Source organism: Typopeltis vanoorti, chromosome 20 (assembly GCF_054136105.1).
Source record: "Typopeltis vanoorti isolate ZY-2024b chromosome 20, IOZ_Tvanoo_1.0, whole genome shotgun sequence".
Lineage (NCBI taxonomy): Eukaryota > Metazoa > Arthropoda > Arachnida > Uropygi > Thelyphonidae > Typopeltis > Typopeltis vanoorti.
This window is the reverse complement of record NC_143568.1, coordinates 10,340,887-10,362,281: the sequence shown is the minus strand read 5'-3', so window position 1 is coordinate 10,362,281 and position 21,395 is coordinate 10,340,887. Positions and strand designations below refer to the sequence as shown.

General features: G+C 36.9%; 1 protein-coding gene across 2 annotated transcripts in view; it reads left to right on the top strand.

Moving 5' to 3' along the window:
• LOC150095224 (syntenin-1-like) overlaps positions 1 to 21,395 on the top strand; it is a 101,053-nt gene that overhangs the window by 51,314 nt on the left and 28,344 nt on the right. For both annotated transcript variants that reach the window (XM_090410461.1, XM_090410462.1), the window contains exon 6: positions 7,499 to 7,640. In XM_090410461.1, the coding sequence (XP_090266587.1) occupies positions 7,499 to 7,640 (142 nt within the window). The remainder of the gene's footprint in view (positions 1 to 7,498; positions 7,641 to 21,395) is intronic.

The following is a 21,395-nucleotide window of genomic DNA, read 5'->3' as shown; positions in this document are numbered from 1 at the left end:
AAGGCGGATAAAGGGAATGTAACGGTAGTTTTGAACTCTGAGGATTATAACAAAAAAAATCAAAACTTTTCTTGAAGATTCTGATACCTATACACCTTTAGACAGAGATCCCACCTAACGAGCTCGCAATAAAACCAATGATCTAGTTAAAAAGATACTCAATTGGACTGAAGAACTAAAAATAACTCTACAATCAAAACACCCATTAGTTCCACGAATATATGGAGTATCAAAAATATATAAGATAGGTATTCCTTTAAGACCGATAGTGGATAGAAGAGACTCTCCTACCTCCAATTTGGAAAAACAACATCTTTCATTAAGAACGGTGCACATTTTATTGAGAAGGTAAAGGATATATGCATAGGACCTTCAGACATCTTAGCAAGTTTGGATGTAATTAGACTGTTTACAAATGTTCTCAGAAATTAAACAGTGAATCTCCTTGAAGATCTTTTTCCTCAGGACATTGTAGAACTTTATAAACATTGTATAAAAAATACTTTTTTCATGTATCAAGACAAATTTTGGGAATAAAAAAAAAAAAAAAAAAAAAAAAAAGGACTGGCTATGGGCTTTAGCTAACCTATATATGGAAAATTTTGAAAATAATGCTTTAAACAATTATCATAAAAAAAAACACGAAAATTTGGCTATTCTATGTGGACTATATATTCATCATATGCCCAGGAACAACAGAGGAACTAACTGCTTTCAAAGATTACCGAAATAATATTACCGAAACAACATAAAATTTACTTTGGAACAAGAAGAACATAAAAACTTTCCTTTCTTGATATCCTAATAGAAGTCAATGAAAAAGATGATAAATTATCCTTCTCCATCTATAGAAAACTCACCAACACTGGAAGATTTCTTAATGCGACCTCACACCACCACCACTTGCAAAAAATAGGTTTAATAAAAACCTTGAGGGACAAAGCTTATATTTCCAGCACAGAAAAATAGAGAAATGAAGAATGGCAATATTTAACACAGATCCTCAAAAAAAAAAAAATGGTTATGAACCTAAGACAATCAAAAAAAAATCCTCAACACACTTCTTACAAGCATCTCACAAAAGCAAGATTTCAAGAACGCAATCACGCTTCCATACATCAAGAATGTTACAGACAAAATGGCCAAATTATTAAACAAACATAACATCAAAGTTGCTTTTCTATCGCTGGAAAAAATTTAAAGATTTCTACATCACAAAAACCTCCATATCATCCCTTAAAAAAACCAGGTGTTTATAAAATTCATTGTTCCTGTAGCATCTGCTACGTAGGCCAGACGGGAAGATCAGGCGAAATTCGTATGAACAAGCACCAAAAGGATGTGCAAAAAAAGAAGAGAACACAAATCAGGCCTAGCATACCATACAACTTCTGCCGGCCATAACGTACTCTGGCAAAAAACAAACATGTCTTACATTGAAAAGAACAATTACATAAGGAAATTTAACTGCAAACATGCTTAGAATTCCAACGCAATGCAACAAAACCCAGGGACTAATTCTACACCAAGTTTGGTCAGCATTGATAAAAAATATACATAAGTCAGACCTCGGATAATGTGAACGTGAACAACAGAACTTGACAGAATCCAGCATTGTTCAAACTTAGCATTGCACTGAATCTGCATTCGGATATTTAATTTAATGAAGTGTTAGATGGCCACAACTGCATAGAATGAACTATTTTGAGTAATTTCTCATTTCTTGTGTTTAAACTGTTTGTTATTACCTTTGACCTTTGAAGATGTAAATCAGACGACTTACAAAACTTGTCAAGTTTATTTTTTATTGTTATTTATCTTAATAAACATGTGGTACAATTACCGGAATCTTTCTTATGAACTGTTAAACCACAGAAACCTACGTCTACAATGACAAGTTCTTTTCATTTGAATATGATTCTGCTATTGATGCAATGTGGGAACAGAGGTGAATGAATTATAGGTTCTTAGAATATTACAGAAACTCATTCTAAATAAGCTTTGAGATTCTGGAAAGGAAATTGGCAATGCTTCTGACTAGGCTGTTTAATTTAAGTCTCAACTTTGGTAGAGTTCCAAGGGAATGGGAAGAGGGCAAAATAATTCTCTTATACAAATGAGGTTCTAAAACTGCAGTAGTAAATTATAGACTAATTAGTATCTCAGGTTTGGTGGTAAAAGTACTGGAAAAATTGGTAAAAAAGAGAATTCAAGAATAGGTGGATAAAAATATACTGTATGAGGGGACTTTTTGAAGGGTCTGTCATGCCTTTAGTAATTTACTGGTTTTTTATAATCGAGTAACAGCTGAGTTGGATAAAGGACTACACAATGATTCTGCTGCTGTATTTTGCAAAAGCATGTGACAGAATACCATGGAACTCTGTTACATAAATTACAACAAACGGGGATAGATTTGACACTGGTTATGTGGATAAGAGAATGGCTGCTGGACAGATATCAAAAAGTGGTATATTGAGGGGCAGAATCAGGGGCAAAACAAGCAACTAGTAGTGTGCCACAAGGTTCAGTGCTAGGACCACTACTGTTTAATTTGTACATTAATGATATAGGAAATAACCTGAAAGGAAATATTCAGTTGTTTGCTGATGATGTGAAACTAGGTAGAGGCTATATGGAGAGCTTGCAGGGTGATTTAAATAGGCTGTCATTATGGGCAAAGGATAATCAGTGTCAGTTTAATGTGGAGGAATGGAAAGTTTTGCATTTTGGGATGAATAGATTACAAAGTGTGTATCACATTGATGGAACTATACTCCAGAAAATAAATGAAGCTAGAGATTTTGGGGGGGGGGGGTGGGGGGGGGGGGGGGTGGGGGGGGGGGGGGGTGGGGGGGGGGGGGGGTGGGGGGGGGGGGGGGTGGGGGGGGGGGGGGGTGGGGGGGGGGGGGGGTGGGGGGGGGGGGGGGTGGGGGGGGGGGGGGGTGGGGGGGGGGGGGGGTGGGGGGGGGGGGGGGTGGGGGGGGGGGGGGGTGGGGGGGGGGGGGGGTGGGGGGGGGGGGGGGTGGGGGGGGGGGGGGGTGGGGGGGGGGGGGGGTGGGGGGGGGGGGGGGTGGGGGGGGGGGGGGGTGGGGGGGGGGGGGGGTGGGGGGGGGGGGGGGTGGGGGGGGGGGGGGGTGGGGGGGGGGGGGGGTGGGGGGGGGGGGGGGTGGGGGGGGGGGGGGGTGGGGGGGGGGGGGGGTGGGGGGGGGGGGGGGTGGGGGGGGGGGGGGGTGGGGGGGGGGGGGGGTGGGGGGGGGGGGGGGTGGGGGGGGGGGGGGGTGGGGGGGGGGGGGGGTGGGGGGGTATCTTAATGGTGGTTGTGGACAGAATCCTATTCATCCTCTTCACAATTCATTTCATATCCACTCCCATTTCTATGGGTGGATGGGAAGAATATGATACATAGTGTTGGGGGGGGGGGGAAGAGCACAGCATTTGAAGGGGAATTGTGTATGAGCTAGACTGAGAGAATGGCCACACTAGTCACCAGACACTGCAAAGGCATTTGACAGGATACCACAAGGAACCTTATTATGCAAATTAAATGGGTAGGGGGATTGACATGAAGTTGGCAACTTGGATAGGCATATAGGGTGGCTGATGGACAGACATCAGAGAGTGAGTATATGATAGAGTTGAATTAAAAATAAGGTATGTGATCAGTGGTGTGCCACAAACTTAGTACTTGAGCCACTGCTGCTAAATTGAAGAGGACAGTAGTTAATAAAGATGAGACTTCTAGTGTTTTATGATTCTCACCATGGAATGTTGTAAAGCTGTAGTACATTAGTATCACAATTATTTTATTTATTTATTTTTAATATTTATTGTTTTTTACTTAATCTGGAAACCCTGCTCTAGATACCAAACATAGAACTTTTTCGAGTCACTTCAGGCCTCCAATAAACAAGATTCTTCTTCTTCTTTGGCACTACAGCCCCATGTAGGGCCTTGACCTTCCTTTTTGGGTTTCCTAATGCACTACGAGGTGGGATCATTACCCCCACATGCATCCATGTGTAATTATCTGTGAAGTGTTGTGTTCTTAAGACCGGTGAGGAAGCGTTTGTTCTTAGTGAGGAACTAAGGATCTGAGAAAGATCCTTAGTTCCTCACGTCAGCGACGATAATCAAACGCAGGACACTCCTTTCCCAGGCATATGGTTGCGGAGCGGGTAACCACTCGGCTAACTGCGCAGACCCAATAAACAAGATAGTGGTCACATACCGCTTGATAAAATTCATCTAGTTCATAAAATTCATAAATTTCATCTTGATAAAATTCATCACCTAGTCACCTGAGGCAGGTGACTAGGCTGTGTGCAGTGTGCCTCATGAGGATACACTGAAGGTTTGTTGTGTACACAGTTGAGCTGTTAGATAGAAAAACATAGACATGATAGAAATATATAAGTTACCACTCAGGTTTTATGAAGTAGATGCTGAAGAAATTTTTCAGAACCTGTCTGGAGACAGAGGGGGCAGAGGAATGGGCTCACCCTCTGGAAGTGAGTTTAGCAAGAGTGTGGGGATGAGATTTTTTGTGTGAAAAGTGGTAAATGAGTGGAATGGATTGCCAGAAGTAGTCCTGAAAGCTTTGTTGGTGAATGAGTTTAAGGGGAAATATAATAGACATTGTGTGAATATGATAACTCCTGACTTCAGACTGATGGTTTCACAAGATACCATTTCAAATACAGTTTGTCTTGGACAGTTCTCTTTTTGAGAACTTTGTATCCTATATTTTTCACTTCATTTTATGCCTTCATTTTACTTTGCATATTGTTGTTCCTTTTAGCAAGATGCATGTATAAAACAGAGGCAAAAATCAGAGTAATCATGTTATTTAAAGCTTTTCTCTGTGGTTACTCTGGTTTTCCTAGACTTAATAAAAGTATAAAATATGGCTTACAAAGAATTTCGTGTAGATCACATATGGGCAAGCCTGTGGGCCGGATCCGGTCCTCTACTTCTTTTGATCCGGCCCTAATCTATTTCAGCGAAGTTTGTCTGATTCATGATGTGGTCTACTAACTCACATTAAACTGACATCATATGACTTGCGCAAAACACACTGTTTTCTCTAACCAAGGTCTCTTTCTCACTTTGACTAGTGGCGTGTATGAACGTGTTACAACGTGTCAGTTCGGTCCTTGCATTGGTGTTGTGCTTTGTTCAGTGCCTGCATTGATGTTGTGTTCTGTTCAGTGCCTGTGGTGTAGAAGACAGTTTGTTTGACAGTTCTGAATATCACTTATAAATTTGGGACAATGTCAGGAGTTATTGCAAAAAAAAAGAAAAGTAGATGCAGAGAATCGTCAATTTCAAGACAACTGGACGGAGGATTATTATTTTATTCTGAATAAAGGTTTGCCTGTTTGTTTGCTATGCAACGAATCTGTATCTGTCAACAAAGAATACAACTTGAAGAGACACTTTACTTCGAGACATGCGGATCACCCAAAAATTGATGGTCAACTACGAAAAGATGAAATACAGAAGTTGAAGAAGAACTTGGATACCCAGCAGCAAATGTTCAATAAGCAAAGAATGCAGCACCACAGCATTGTCAAAGCCAGCTTTGTGGTAAGCGAAAAAATCACTAGGCATTCTAAGTCATTTGGTGAAGGAGAATTTATCAAAGAATGTCTGCTGGATGTTGCAAGTATAATATGTCCTGAAAAGAAAAAAGACTTAGAGAATATTCTTTTGTCGAGACGTACTGTTGTCTGAGGGATAGAAATTATGGCTGATGATATCAAAAAAAGTTTAAAAGAGAAGATTGCTAGATTGGAAGTATTTTCAATTTCTTTGGATGACAGCACCGATGCCTCCGATACAGCACAACTAGCAATATTTATTTGAGGAGTTGATGCAGATTTTAACATCACAGAAGAATTATTGGCGCTTCAGCCTTTAAAAGGAACAACTACCAGTGAAGATATATTTGAAACAATCAACACAGTCTTCGAGAGATTTGGGCTTAAATGGAGTTCACTATCTGGCATATGCACTGATGGAGCCCCTGCAATGGTTGGTGCACAGAAGGGATTTATTGGAATAGTTCATGAAAGAGCAATAGAACTACAGATCCATCTGGAAAATTTAACAAATTTTCACTACATTATCCACCAACAAAATCTGTGTGCAAAATCGATTAAATTCAGAAATGTTATGGAAGTTGTAGTAGCCAGTATTAACTTTATTAAGTCACATGCACTTAATCACCACCAATTTAAGGAGTATTTGGCAGACCTATTTTCGGATTATGAAGATGTGTCTTATTATTGTGAAGTGAGGTGGTTGAGTAAAGGTAAAATGTTAAAACGATTTTATGATCTGAGACAAGACATTGCAGATTTTATGAACATAAAAGGAAACACAATTAACCAAGTAAAAGATGATGAGTGGGTATGTGATTTAGCATTCTTGTAGATGTCACCGGATACCTAAACGAACTGAATCTTAAATTGCAAAAACAAGGACAATTAGTTCATGAACTGCATGGACATGTCAAAGCTTTTTGTAATAAACTAAGATTGTTAGAAAGTCAGATAAGAGCTAAAAATTGTTATAATTTTCCTACTCTAGCAACTCATAAAAATATCCCTTTGGAGATGAAGTGAAATTTGATACAAGGTTTGCCGACTTCAAAAACAAAGACTCCACATTCCTATATTTGCTCGTCTGATGGATGCTGATGTAAATAATGTGCCAGAAAACTTACAGATGGAACTTATTGAGCTTCAGGCAGATTTAGTGCTAAAATCACAATTTAACAACATTGCTTTGACGTATTTTTATAAATTTTATTTGGTGGAAGAAAAATATACTAATTTACATACCTTTTCAAGAAAAATCATTTGTCTTTTCGGCAGCACATATATGTGTGAACAGTTTTTTTCGAGGATGAAATACAATAAATCAAAAATTCTATGTGATTATCCTTAAGTAATATTAACATCAATATTGATAGTCTAGTAGTTGAAGTACAAGGCCAATCTTCACATTAAATTGTTATGTCGTTCATTATATTATAAAATTTATGTAGAGCTTTATACCAAAGCATTATATTATAAATAAATATATGAAGTAGCAATTTGTCTTAATTCATTTAATATTAATTTATTTTATTTAATAATTTGGTCCGGCCTTTGACTTGGAGACAGAATGATAATTTGGTCCCCAAACTAGGAAAGGTTGCCCATGCCTGGTGTAGATAATATAAAGTTTTGCATACCTACTGCAGCTTTTATTAAATAAATTGTTATTTTAAACAACAACAACAACAACAACAAAAAAAAGACAGACGTCCATGAATGCAAGAACAATGCAACCTGTTGTATTTTACTGGAATTATTTGTTTCCCTGATTAAATACTTTCAAGCTCAAAGAATCCCTTTTGAACCAATTACTGTTTAAAAAAAAAAAAAAGTTCAAGTGATACTCTCTAATCTAATCTAATCTAATTACTTTCATTGTAATTTCCTTGTAGACCTTTTGAACGCACTGTTACACTTCATAAAGATAGTAATGGTTATTTGGGGTTTCTCTTCAAAAATGGAAAAATCGCATGTCTTGTGAAAGATTCTTCAGCTGCTCGAAATGGACTTCTGGTAGATCATTATTTACTAGAGGTAAGCATTTAAGCATTCAAAATGTGTTTGGTGTTTTTCAGCTTTTTTTTTTTTTTTTTTTTTTTTTTAATTTAAAATTACCATATATTTCAGTACTAGCTGAGTATGAATGCAAGTTGATTCTAGAATTTGTTATTTATGCGACAAATGAAAATAAAAAGCCTGATCCAAAAGTTCCAGAATACAAACAGTAAACAGTAAATCCACCCTGTATGGATCAGATAACTACAAAGTTAATTTAATAAATGTATTTTTTTTTTTTTATTCTTGGTGTTGTTTTATACCATTAAACATTATTATTATTATTTGACACCTCCAGGGAGTCCAAAGACTCATCGAGGGAGAGTGTGCCAACAGCATCGAACAATTGGTCCCCTTCCAACTACTAACCGCGCTCAAACTTACTTAACTGAGCCATTAGTAGCAGAGGCTCTACCAATCGACCAACCTTTGCCGGCATTAATATGAATAATGAACGACACCTAATTAGCAACAACTAGCAATGTTCAAAACATGCACAGTAATGAATTTATCTTGTGTATTCTGGTTTATCAACTATATGTAACAGTTGTAAGTTATCAAAACATCAAATATGTGTAATTAATTGTTGATAGGCTTTTCATCTTATATCATCAGGTACTAGTACCCTGATGATATAAGTTTTATGACTGACGAAACTTGCCAGGTTTTAATTGCTGATTTTTATTAAACTCTTTATTTACATCATAATGGTTTCATAGCAACAACTAGCAACGTTCCAACATGCACACAGTAACAAATTTACTGTTTGTATTCTGGTTTATCAATTATATGTGATAGTTGTGACATTATCAATGTATAATTAATTGCTAATAGGCTTTTGTTGTGTAAAATTTTTCTGTACCAGTACCCCTGATAATGTAAGTCTTATGACTTATGAAACTTGTTGGATTTTAATTACTTGTTTTTATTAAACTCTTTCTTTATTTACATCATAATGAGGTCTCATCACCAAAAACTTCTCAAAAGATGTATTTTTTTTTCCATCTTGGTGTTGTTTATGTTGTTGTAAACAACAGTGTTTGTTACAGTGATGATTATGTTTGTAGCCATATTTTCATGGCCATAAGCACGTACAGTAAAGATTTAAGAAATTTTTCAAGATGTCTCATAATTAAAGAGAAATAGCATATAACCTTAACATAAAGCATATAAAATTTGTAACTATTATTTTAACATCCACCACTGAATATTGATAGCTATAACATTTATCTGTTCAGAAAATTGCTGGGCTACGTGCTTTTTTAAATTAAGAAAAAATAACCACACGTTTCAAGTACCTCCATAGTGTAATTGGAAAAACAATGAGAGATGGTGTGTCCTTCAATCAGAAAAGACTTGAATTCTATTTCCTTGATGATGAGAAGAATCTCTATATGGGCTTTTCCACTCAAAGGTAAGTTCGCAAGTCTCATTCAGAAGTAACAAGGTTTTTCATCCCATATTGCAAATTTGCCAGAGATCATGTTCAGTTAACAGACATGGCATAGTAGTTCATCATCATAACCAAATTCCTGATATATACTCTCAAGGGATGTACAGGATATGATAGTACTACATGAAAAATTTACACCATTACTAACTCCCTTTCTACAATTTTCTTGCCAACCTGGTAGAAAACACTTGTTTTGCTAATCTATCCTCTCCCATTCTCCTTAAGTGACCATACCATACCACCTGAGAATAGCTCTGCTAATGCATTCCAGGGTGCTGTTCTTTCCTAATATTCTTGTTTTTAATATGATATTACCATTGATGCCATCTGTTCATGCCCCTAATCTTTCTCAGGACTCTCATATCTGCGGTCTCTAGTCTTTGGTCGAGTGTTTTACTTCTAACCCAGCTCTCAGATCCATAAGTTAAAATTGGTTTGAACACTGTCTTGTATACACCTAATTTAGTGTTTTGGCTAATTTCTCTCTTATTCCATATAAATTTATCTATTGACTTCCTACCATACCAGCTTTGTTGATTCTGTTGTCTATTTTCATATTTAATTTACCATCTTCGCTAAAAATCGTGCCTAAGTAGCTGAAATGTTTTACTTGTTCTATAGGTTCTCCATTCACAATGCAGTTGATATTTTCAATGTTCTGCCTATTTTCATTGTCTTTGTCTCTTTTTAATACTGACCTTCATATCAAATCTGTTACAACAGTTATTCAATTTAGTCAGGGAATCTTGCAGTCTTCTAGCAGATTTCTTTACAAGTATAACATCGTCTGCATAAAGCAAAGAGCTGACATTAAGGTCTCCAATTTTGATATCACGTTTAATACCACTTTCATTCATAATGTGATCCATATAGATAATGAATAACAGAGGGGATAGTATGAACATCCTTGATAGAATGATACATCCTTGTCTGACACCAGATTTAACATTAAACTGCCTTCGTATACTTCCTTCAATTCTAACTACTGACTTACAACTCAAATAAAGACTAAGTATTGCAATAATGCCCCATTAACACCATATAACTGTGACATTTTGAAAAGCTTCTCTCTTGGCACCTTGTCATATGCCTTTTCAGATCTACCAAACTTAAGTCCGAAATAAAAGTCCTCCCATGACTTTTGTTTAGCTAGTTTTACACAGTTTTAGCTTTCTTAAATTTCTCTCTGTATTCTCTAAGAGCACAAGCTGGCTTATTTGCAAGGAACTTTTGAAATATTTTCTTCTTTTCCTTCACTGCCTCTAATTGCCTGTGTCCATCATGGAGTTCTGATTTTTCTAACCTTGCAGACAACTTCACCACATGCCTCTCTGGCTGAAGCAATCAATGGTTTCTTCAGGACTTGCCATTGAATCTCCAAGGTTTGGTTCCTGTTCTTAAACTCTTTCATTTTTTCTTCAATAATCTTTGTGTATTTTAGTCTACAGTTCACATCTATAAACTGCACAACTTTTATTCGCTTCAAAACTTACATGTTATTCTTTTCAATATGCAATTCCATTTTATCCTGCTCAAGACTAAATAGTAATCACTTCCAATTTCAAATCCTCTGTACACTCTAGTATCCTGCACTAGGGAGAAAATATCACTATCAACAATAACATAGTCTATAAGACTTTTCTTATTCCTTGCCTCTTCTCTCCATGTGAATTTGTGCACATTTTTCTGTTGGAACATTGTGTTAGTAATAACCAGTCCATGTCCTGAGCAGAAATCCAACAGGTATTGGCCATTATTATTAACTTCGCTCTTTTTTCCATTTTCTCAAGATATTTTTGTATGTCTGACAATCATTTCCTACTCTGCTATTTAGATCCCCAACAAGGACCAACTTTTCATTTTTCATTGTATCAGTTGCTTTCTCTAAAGCCTCAAAAAATTCCTCCACTTCTACCTTAGTAGAACCTTCTGTGGGACCATAGGCACAAATAAGTCTCATTGTCCAGTTCCCCATTCTCATATTTGCCCACATCACTCTACTTGAGACTGCCTGCCATTCAAGAAGATTGGCCTCGTGTTTTGTGTTGAATACTATGGCTACTCCTTCTTTTCCTTGATTGTCATTGCCTGAATGTAACATTTTGTATTTATTGCTCAGAAAGAGCTCACCAGTTTTTGCCTTATTTGTTTCAGTCACCCCTATTATGTTGTTTTGGTACTTATCCAATTCCTCAGCCAGCTCCATTTCTTTGCCATTCAGGCTTCTTATGTTGATAGTACCAATCTTGAACTCTGTTGATGTTGAGTTGGGGGGGCGTGGTTAGGATATTTGTTCCAGTAGCTGACTTTTCGCTGTTTGCTCTGGTTCCCTGGCGAAAACAACATGGGGCCCTTGTTTAACCAGGCGACACCCCAGCCAGCATGAAATTCTGTCATGTTGTACCATCATTTGAAATTTTTGTTTAAATCAATAAAAATACAATTTGGTCGGCTAAATCCCAAATTACAAGCCCATCCTCGTCTGTTCAGTATCCAGGTAGATACCTAACTGGGTGCACCACGAGAAAACGAGGATTGGACATTAGGTCAGGAGCCCTGGTTGGTTCTCCACATTCCTTTGAAGGCTATCTGGAGGTCTCCTCTCAATTATAAAGCTTTGACTCTTCGGCACCCCAGGCATAGTAGTTGGATTAAGTAATGTAGATGGTCAGTTGTATGTAGAGAATCCTCCCATGATGAGTCCTTAGAGTGTCACATAATATTTTGCACATAATATATTCTTCAGTAGTGTCACATAATATTTTGCTATGTTTTTAGTGGCAAATAGTAGAGCATGAGCCTTGCTGTTTGTTATGTTAAATACTTAAAAATTAAGATCAAAGAAGGTGAACATTGACAAGCACAGATATGGAAGTTATTATCTCTCTTTATAAAGCTTGGATATTGCAATATTTTGACTACTGAGCACAGATTTAGTCATCTGGGTTTCTTGAGATTAACAAATTGTAAGGAGGATTCATAAGTGAGTGAAAGATGGTGACAGGTCTGTGGAATTCTCCCTATGAGGTTTATACTTAACAAAAACTGAATGATAGGAACTAAATATGGGTTATGATAGAAACATTTAAGTAACTAAAGAGTTTAATGGACGGATCAGAAGTAAATTTATAATACATGAAGAAGGAAAAAGATGGGACAAGAAGGGAGAGGGGTAATCCCTGCAAATTGTGTAAGGCTGGTTAGTCAACACCGAAACAAAAATGAGCACCAGGATAGTTATTCGCATAGCTCGGCAAATATGCTTGCCAAGTGCATGTCAAGTAGATTTTGCCAGCTGGTAAATAGCTGCAGATTGGATAAAATATCATCACCATCAAATTCCTGACATATCCTGTACCCTTAAGGGGGTACAGGATATGATAGTACTACATATAAAATTTACATCATTACTAACTTCCTATCTACAATTTTCCTCCAAATCAATCTATTACATGTTATCCATGTAACAGATTCCAACATTATCAGGTCTTATATTTCTATCTTCTAAGGCACTTTATAGCATATCAATCCACCTATATCTTGGGTTCCCTGGCAAAAACAATATCAATCCACCAAAAAGACACAATTTTCCTCTGTGTCTTTTTCCTGCTAACCTGGCAGAGAACATTTGTTTTACTCATCTTTCCTCTCCCATTTTGTTTAAATGACCATACCACCTGAGATTAGCTCCTCTAACACATTCCTGAATGCTAACAATGTCAAGTTCTTTCCTAATATCCTCGTTTTTAACCCATTAACATACAAAGACGTCTGTGACACGTCTTTTTGTTTATTGCACCAAAATTGATTTTGACGTATCGCAGACTTTACGAAGTTCGCATCAATTTCAAACAAATTTAGAGTTTAAAAATGATTTGTATATCACAGGGTTAATATGATATTGCCATTGATCACATCTGTTAACATCCCAAATCTTTCTCAGGATTCTCATATCTGCGATCTCTAGTCTTTGGTCAAGTTGTTTTCCTTTTAACCCAGCTCTCAGATCCATAAGTTAATATCGGTTTGAACACTGTCTTCTATACAGCTAATTTAGTGTTTTGCTAATTTCTCTCTTATTTAATATAACTTTATTCAGTTGACTTTCTACCATACCAGCTTTGTTGATTCTGTTGTCTATTTCCATATTTAATTTACCATCTTTACTAAAAAATCATGCCCAAGTAGATGAAATGTTTTACTTGTTCTAAAGGTTCTCCATTTCTAATGCAGTTGATATTTTCAATGCTTCTGCCTATTTTCATTGTCTCGTTATTTCTGACCTTCATAGCAAATCTATTACAACAGTTATTCAATTTAGTCAAGGAATCTTGCAGGCTTATATTGGATTTATTTAGAAGCATAATATCATCTGCAGAAAGTAAAGAGCGCATATTAACATTTCTAATTTTGATATCAGATTTAATACCACTTTCTTTGATAATGTGATCCATATAAATAATGAATCACAGAGGGGATAATTTACAACCTTCTCTGACACCAGATTTAACATTAAAACATCTTCCTGAACTTCCTTCAATTCTAACTGCTGACTTACAACTCAAATAAAGACTAAGTATTGCTTGATATAATGCCCACTGACACCATATAACTGTAGTCTTTATATGGATCACATTATCAAAGAAGGTGGTATTAAATCTGATATCAAAATTAGAAATGTTAATATGCGCTCTTTACTTTCTGCAGATGATATTATGCTTCTAAATAAATCCAACTTCTCTGGATTAGCTTCTCTCTTGGCACCTTGTCGTATGCCTTTTCTATATCTACAAAATTTTAATACAGATCTTTGTTATATTCCCATGATTTCTCCACTATCATCATCATCATCATCAAATTCCTGCCATGTACGCTCAACGGGTGTACAGGATATGATTGTACTACATGAAAAATTTACATCATTACTAACTTCCTATCTACAATTTTCCTCCAAATCAGTCTGTTACTTGTCAAGACTCGAACATTATCAGATCTTATATTTCAATCTCGGGGGTGCTTAAGGGTCAAAGCTGTATAACTGAGAGGAGACCTCCACATAGCCTTTAAAGGAATGCGGAGAACCGACCAGGGCTTCTGACCTAATGTCCAATCCTCACCTTCTCGTGGTGCACCCTGTTGGGTATCTACTTGGATACTGAACGGACGAGGATGGGCTGGCAATTTGGGATTTAGCCGACCAAATTGTATTCTTATTGGTTAAACCAATATATAGAATGATGGTACAACATGACAAAATTTCATGCCGGCTGGGGCGTCGCTCGGTTAAACAAGGTCCCCGTTGTTTTCGCCATGGAACCAGGGCGAACAGCGAAAAGTCAGCTACTGGAACAAATCTGAAAATAAACCCCAACTCAACATCACCAGAGTTAAAGATCGGTACTATCAACGTAAGAAGCCTGAATGGCAAAGAAATGGAGCTAGCTGAGGAATTAGATAAGTACCAGATCGACATAATAGGGGTGACTGAAACAAAAAAGACCAAAACTGGTGAGATCTTTCTGAGCAATAAATACAAAATGTTATATTCAGGCAATGACAATCAAGGAAAAGAAGGAGTAGCCATAGTATTCAACACAAAATACGAGGCTAATCTTCTTGAATGGCAGTCAGTCTCAAGTAGAGTAATGTGGGCAAATATGAGAATGGGGAACTGGACAATGAGACTTATTTGTGCCTATGGTCCCACAGAAGGTTCTACTAAGGTAGAAGTGGAGGAATTTTTTGAGGCTTTAGAAAAAGCAACTGACACAATGAAAAAGGAAAAGTTGGTCCTTGTTGGGGATCTAAATAGCAGAGTAGGAAATGATTGTCAGACATACAAAAATATTTTGGGAAAATTTGGAGAAAAGAGCAAAGCTAATAATAATGGCAAATATCTGTTGGATTTCTACTCAGGACATGGACTGGTTATTACTAACACCATGTTCCAACATAAAAATGTGCACAAATTCACATGGAGAGAAGAGGCTAGGAATAAGAAAAGTCTCATTGACTATGTTATTGTTGATAGTGATGTTTTCTCCCTGGTGCAGGACACCAGAGTGTACAGAGGATTTGAAATTGGAAGTGATCACTATTTAGTCTTGAGCAGGATAAAATTGAATTTCATATTGAAAAGAATAACATGTAAGAAAGTTTTAAAGCGAATAAAAGTTGAGCAGCTCTCAGATGTGAACTGTAGACTAAAATACAGAAATATTATTGAAAAGAAAATGAAAGAGTTTGAGAACAGGAATCAAACCTTGGAGATTCAGTGGCAAACTCTGAAGGAAACATTGATTGATTCTGCCAGAGAGGCATGTGGTGAGGTTGTGTGCAAGGATAAAAAAATCAGAACTCCCTGGTGGACACAGGAAGTTAAAGAGGCAGTGAAGGAAAAGAAGAAAGCATATCAAAAGTTCCTGGCAAATAAGTCAGCTTTTACTCTTACAGAATACAGAGACAAATGTAAGAAAGCTAAACAGTGTGTAAAACTTGCTAAACAAAAGTCATGGGAGAACTTTGGCAAGAATATAGAAAATAAATATCAAGAAGGTGGCAAAATATTCTGGAGGTTGTTGAAGAAGCTTAGAAATGGAGGAAAGAGTGCTGTAAAAGGAATTAGAGATGATAAAGGTGAAATGAAAACAGGAGAAAAAGATATCCTTGAAGTATGGAGTAATTACTTTGAAAAACTGCTAAATGAAACAAGCAGTGATGACAGCACAGTGATAAAAAACACTGACCAGGCATGCAGTCAGGAATACATATCCATACTTGAAGTAGAAAAAGCCATCAAAGGCTTGAAATGTGGAAAGGCAGCAGGAGTAGATGATATTCGACCAGAAATGCTGAAGTATGGTGGTATAAGAGTCTTACAGTGGCTGCACTGCATAGTTCAGAAAGCCTGGACAGAGGGACGAATTCCCGATGATTGGAGTAGAGCTCTCATAGCACCCATATATAAAAAGGGAAATAAAACTGCATGTGAGAATTACAGAGGTATTTCCCTACTGAGTGTTCCTGGCAAGATCTATGCAAGTATACTTGAGAAACGGTTGAGAAGAATTGTGGAAGAAAAGCTTGGTGAAGAACAAGCTGGATTCAGGCCAAATAGAGGCTGTCAGGATCAGATCTTCACTTTACGACAAATAGTCGAGAAAGCATGGGAATATAACACAGATCTGTATTTAAGTTTTGTCGATTTGGAAAAGGCATATGACAAGGTGCCAAGAGAGAAGCTATTCAATACGCTGCAGTTATATGGTGTCAATGGGGCATTATATCAAGCGATACTTCAGTCTTTATTTGAGTTGTGAGTCAGCAGTTAGAATTGAAGGAAGTAGAGGAAGATGGTTTAATGTTAAATCTGGTGTGAGACAAGGATGTACATTATCCCCTCTGTTATTCATTATCTATATGAATCACATTATGAAGGAATGTTTTATTAAACCTGATATCAAAATTGGAGATGTTAATGTCAGCTCTTTGCTTTATGCGGATGATGTTATACTTCTAAATAAATCCGCTACAAGTCTGCAAGATTCTCTGACTAAATTGAATAGCTGTTGTAATAGGTATGGTATGAAGGTCAGCAATAAAAAGACAAAGACAATGAAAATAGGCAGAATCATTGAAAATGTCAACTGTGTTGTGAATGGAGAACCTGTGGAACAAGTAAAACATTTCAGCTACTTAGGCACAATTTTTACTGAAGATGGTAAACTAAATATAGAAATAAACAACAGAATCAGCAAAGCTGGTATGGTGGGAAGTCAATTGAATAAATTCATATGGAATAAGAAAGAAATTAGTCGGAACACTAAATTAGCTGTATACAAGACAGTGTTCAAACCAATTTTAACTTATGGATCTGAGAGCTGGGTCAGAAGTAAAACACTTGACCAAAGACTAGAGACTGCAGATATGAGAGTCCTGAGAAAGATTAGAGGCGTGAACAGATGGCATCAATGGCAATATCATATTAAAAACGAGGATATTAGGAAAGAACTTGACATTGTCAGCATCCAGGAATGCGTTAGCAGAGCTAATCTCAGATGGTATGGTCACTTAAATAGAATGGGAGAGGAAAGATTAGCAAAACAAGTGTTCTCTGCCAGGTTGGCAGGAAAACGACCCAGAGGAAGACCAAGATATAGGTGGATTGATACGGTACAAAGTGCCTTAGACGATAGAAATATAAGATCTGATAATGTTGGAGTCTTGACAAGTAACAGACTGATTTGGAGGAAGATTGTAGATAGGAAGTTAGTAATGATGTAATTTTTTCATGTAGTACTGTCATATCCTGTACACCCCTTGAGGGTACATGGCAGGAATTTGATGATGATGATGATGATGATATTTCAATCTTTTAAGGCACTTTGTACAGTATCAATCGATCTATATCTTGGTCTTCCTCTGGGTCGTTTTCATGCCAACCTAGCAGAGAACATTTGTTTTGCTAATCTTTCGTCGCCCATTCTGTTTAAATGACCATGCCACCTGAGAATAGCTCTGCTAAAGCATTCCTGGATTCTGAAAATGTCAAGTTCTTTCCTAATATCCTCGTTTTTAATATGATAATGCCATTGATGCCATCTGTTAACGCCTCTAATCTTTCTCAGGACTCTCATATCTGCAGTCTCTATTCTTTGGTTAAGTGCTTTACTTTTGACCCGGCTCTCAGATCCATAAGTTAAAACTGGTTTGAACACTGTCTTGTATACAGCTAATTTAGTGTTCCGACTAATACGCTGCAGTTATATGGTGACAATGGGGCATTATATCAAGCAATACTTAGTCTATATTTGAGTTGTTAGTCAGCAGTTAGAATTGAAGGAAGTACAGGAAGATGGTTTAATGTTAAATCTGGTGTGAGACAAGGATGTACATTATCCCCTCTGTTATTCATTATCTATATGGATCACATTATGAAGGAAATTGGTATTAAACATGATATCAAAATTGGAGATGTTAATGTCAGCTCTTTGCTTTATGCGGATGATGTTATACTTCTAAATAAATCCACTCAAGTCTGCAAGATTCTCTAACTAAATTGAATAGCTGTTGTAATAGATATGGTATGAAGGTCAGCAATAAAAAGACAAAGACAATGAAAATAGACAGAATCATTGAAAATGTCAGCTGTGTTGTGAATGGAGAACCTGTGGAACAAGTAAAACATTTCAGCTATTTAGGCACGATTTTTACTGAAGATGGTAAATTAAATATAGAAATAGACAGCAGAATCAGCAAAGCTGGTAGGGTGGGAAGTCAGTTGAATAATTCATATGGAATAAGAGAGAAATTAGTCAAAACACTAAATTAACTGTATACAAGACAGTGTTCAAACCAGTTTTAACTTATGAATCTGAGAGCTGGGTCAGAAGTAAAACACTTGACCAAAGACTAGAGACTGCAGATATGAGAGTCCTGAGGAAGATTAGAGGCATGAACAGATGGCATCAATGGCAATATCATATTAAAAACGAGGATATTAGGAAAGAACTTGACATTGTCAGCATCCAGGAATGCGTTAGCAGAGCTAATCTCAGGTGGTATGGTCACTTAAACAGAATGGGCGAGAAAAGATTAGCAAAACAAGTGTTCTCTGCCAGGTTGGCAGCAAAATGATGCAGAGGAAGAACCAAGATGTAGGTGGATTGTTACGGTACAAAGCGCCTTAGACGATAGAAATATAAGATCTGATAATGTTGGAGTCTTGACAAGTAACAGACTGATTTGGAGGAAAATTGTAGATAGGAAATTAATAATGATGTAATTTTTTTCATGTAGTACTATCATATCCTGTGCACCCCTTGAGAGTACATGGCAGGAATTTGATGATGATGATGACTAATTCCTCTCTTATTCCATATGAATTTATTCAAATGACTTCCTAACAATACCAGCTTTGTTGATTCTGTTGTCTATTTCCATATTTAATTTAACATATTCACTAAAAATCATTCCTAAGTGGCTGAAATGTTTAACTTGTTCCACAGGTTCTCCATTCAGAATGCAGTTGACATTTTCAATTGATTCTGCCTATTTTCATTGTCTTTGTCTTTTTATTGCTGACCTTCATACTGTATTTATTACAAAAGTTATTCAATTTAGAAAAGGAATCTTGCAGACATGTAGCAGATTTATTTAGAAGTATAACATCATCTGCATAAAGCAAAGAGCTGACTGACATTAACATTCCCAATTTTGATATCAAGGTTAATACCACTTTCCTTCATAATATGATCCATATAGATGATGAATAAAAGAGGGGATAATGTACATCCTTCTCTCACACCAGATTTAACATTAAACCATCTTCCTGTACTTCCTTCAATCCTAACTGCTGATTTACAACTCAAATAAAGACTAAGTATTGCTTGATATAATGCCCAATTGACACCATATAACCATAGCATACTGAATAACCTCTCTCTTGGCACCTTGTCATATGCCTTTTCCAAATCGAAAAAACTTAAATACAGATCTTTGTTATATTCCAATGATTTCTCGATTATTTGTCGTAAAGTGAAGATCTGATCCTGACAGCCTCTATTTGGCCTGAATCCAGCTTGTTCTTCACCCAGCTTTTCTTCCATCATTCTTCTCAACTGTTTCTCGAGTATACTTGCATAGATCTTGCCAGGAACACAAAGCAGGGAAATACCTCTGTAATTCTCATATTCAGTTTCATTTCCCTTTTTATATTTGGGAACTATTAGAGCTCTACTCCAATCATCGGGAATTCGTCCTGATGATTGGAGTAGAGCTCCAATCATCGGGACGAATTCCTTCATACTTCAGCATTTCTGGTCGAATATCATCTACTCCTGCTGCCTTTCCACATTTTAGGCTTTTGATGGCTTTTTCTACTTCAAGTATGGATATGAATTCCTGATCACATGCCTGGTCAGTGTTTTTTTTTACTACTGTGCTTTTATTGATTGATTCATTTAGCAATTTTTCAAAGTAATTACTCCATACTTCAAGGATATCTTTTTCTCCTGTTTTCATGTCACCTTTATCATCTCTAATTCCTTTTACAGCACTCTTTCCTCCATTTCTGAGCTTCTTCAACAACCTCCAGAATATTTTGCCACCTTCTTGATATTTATTTTCTATGTTCTTTCCAAAGTCCTCCCATGACTTTTGTTTAGCTGGTTTTACACAGTATTTAGCTTTCTTACATTTGTCTCTGTATTCTCTAAGAGCATAAGCTGGCTTTTTTGCCTGGAACTTTTGATATGCTTTCTTCTTTTCCTTCACTGCCTCTTTTACTTCTTGTGCCCACCATGGAGTTCTAATTTTTCTATCATTGCAGACAACCTCACCACATTCCTCTCTGGCTGAAATCAATCAGGGTTTTCTTTAGGGCTTGCCACTGAATCTCGAAGGTTTGGTTCCTGTTCTCAAACTCTTTCATTTTTTCTTCAATATCTTTGTGTATTTTAATCTGCAGTTCACATCTGAGAGCTGCTCGACTTTTGTTCGCTTTAAAACTTTCTTACATGTTATTCTTTTAAATATGAAATTCAGTTTGATCCTGCTCAATACTAAATAGTGATCGCTTCCAATTTCAAATCCTTTGTGCACTCTGGTGTCCTTCACCAGGGAGAAAACATCACTATCAACATAACATAGTCAATGAGACTTTTCTTATTCCTTGCTTCTTCTCTCTCCATGTGAATTTGTGCACATAAAAATGTGCACAAATTCACATGGAGAAAAGAAGGTGTGTGGAACATGGTGTTAGTAATAACCAGTCCATGTCCTGAGCAGAAATCCAACAGGTATTTGCCATTATTATTAGCTTTCCTCTTTTCTCCAAATTTTCCCAAAATGTTTTTGTATGTCTGACAATCATTTCCTACTCTGCTATTTAGATCCCCAACAAGGACCAACTTTTCCTTTTTCATTGCATCAGTAGCTTTCTCTAGAGCCTCAAAAAATTCTTCCACTTCTACCTTAGTAGAGCCTTCTGTGGGACCATAGGCACAAATAAGTTTCATTGTTCAGTTTCCCATTCTAATATGTGCCCATATTCCTATACTCGAGACTGCTTGGCATTCAAGAAGATTAGCCTTGTATTTCATGTTGAATACTACGGCTACTCCTTCTTTTCCTTGATTGTCATTGCCTGAATATAACCTTCTGTATTTATTGCTCAGAAAGGTTTCACCAGTTTTTGTCTTTTTTGTTTCAGTCACCCCTATTATATCGATCTGGTACTTATCTAATTCCTCTGCTAGCTCCATTTCTTTGCCATTCAGGCT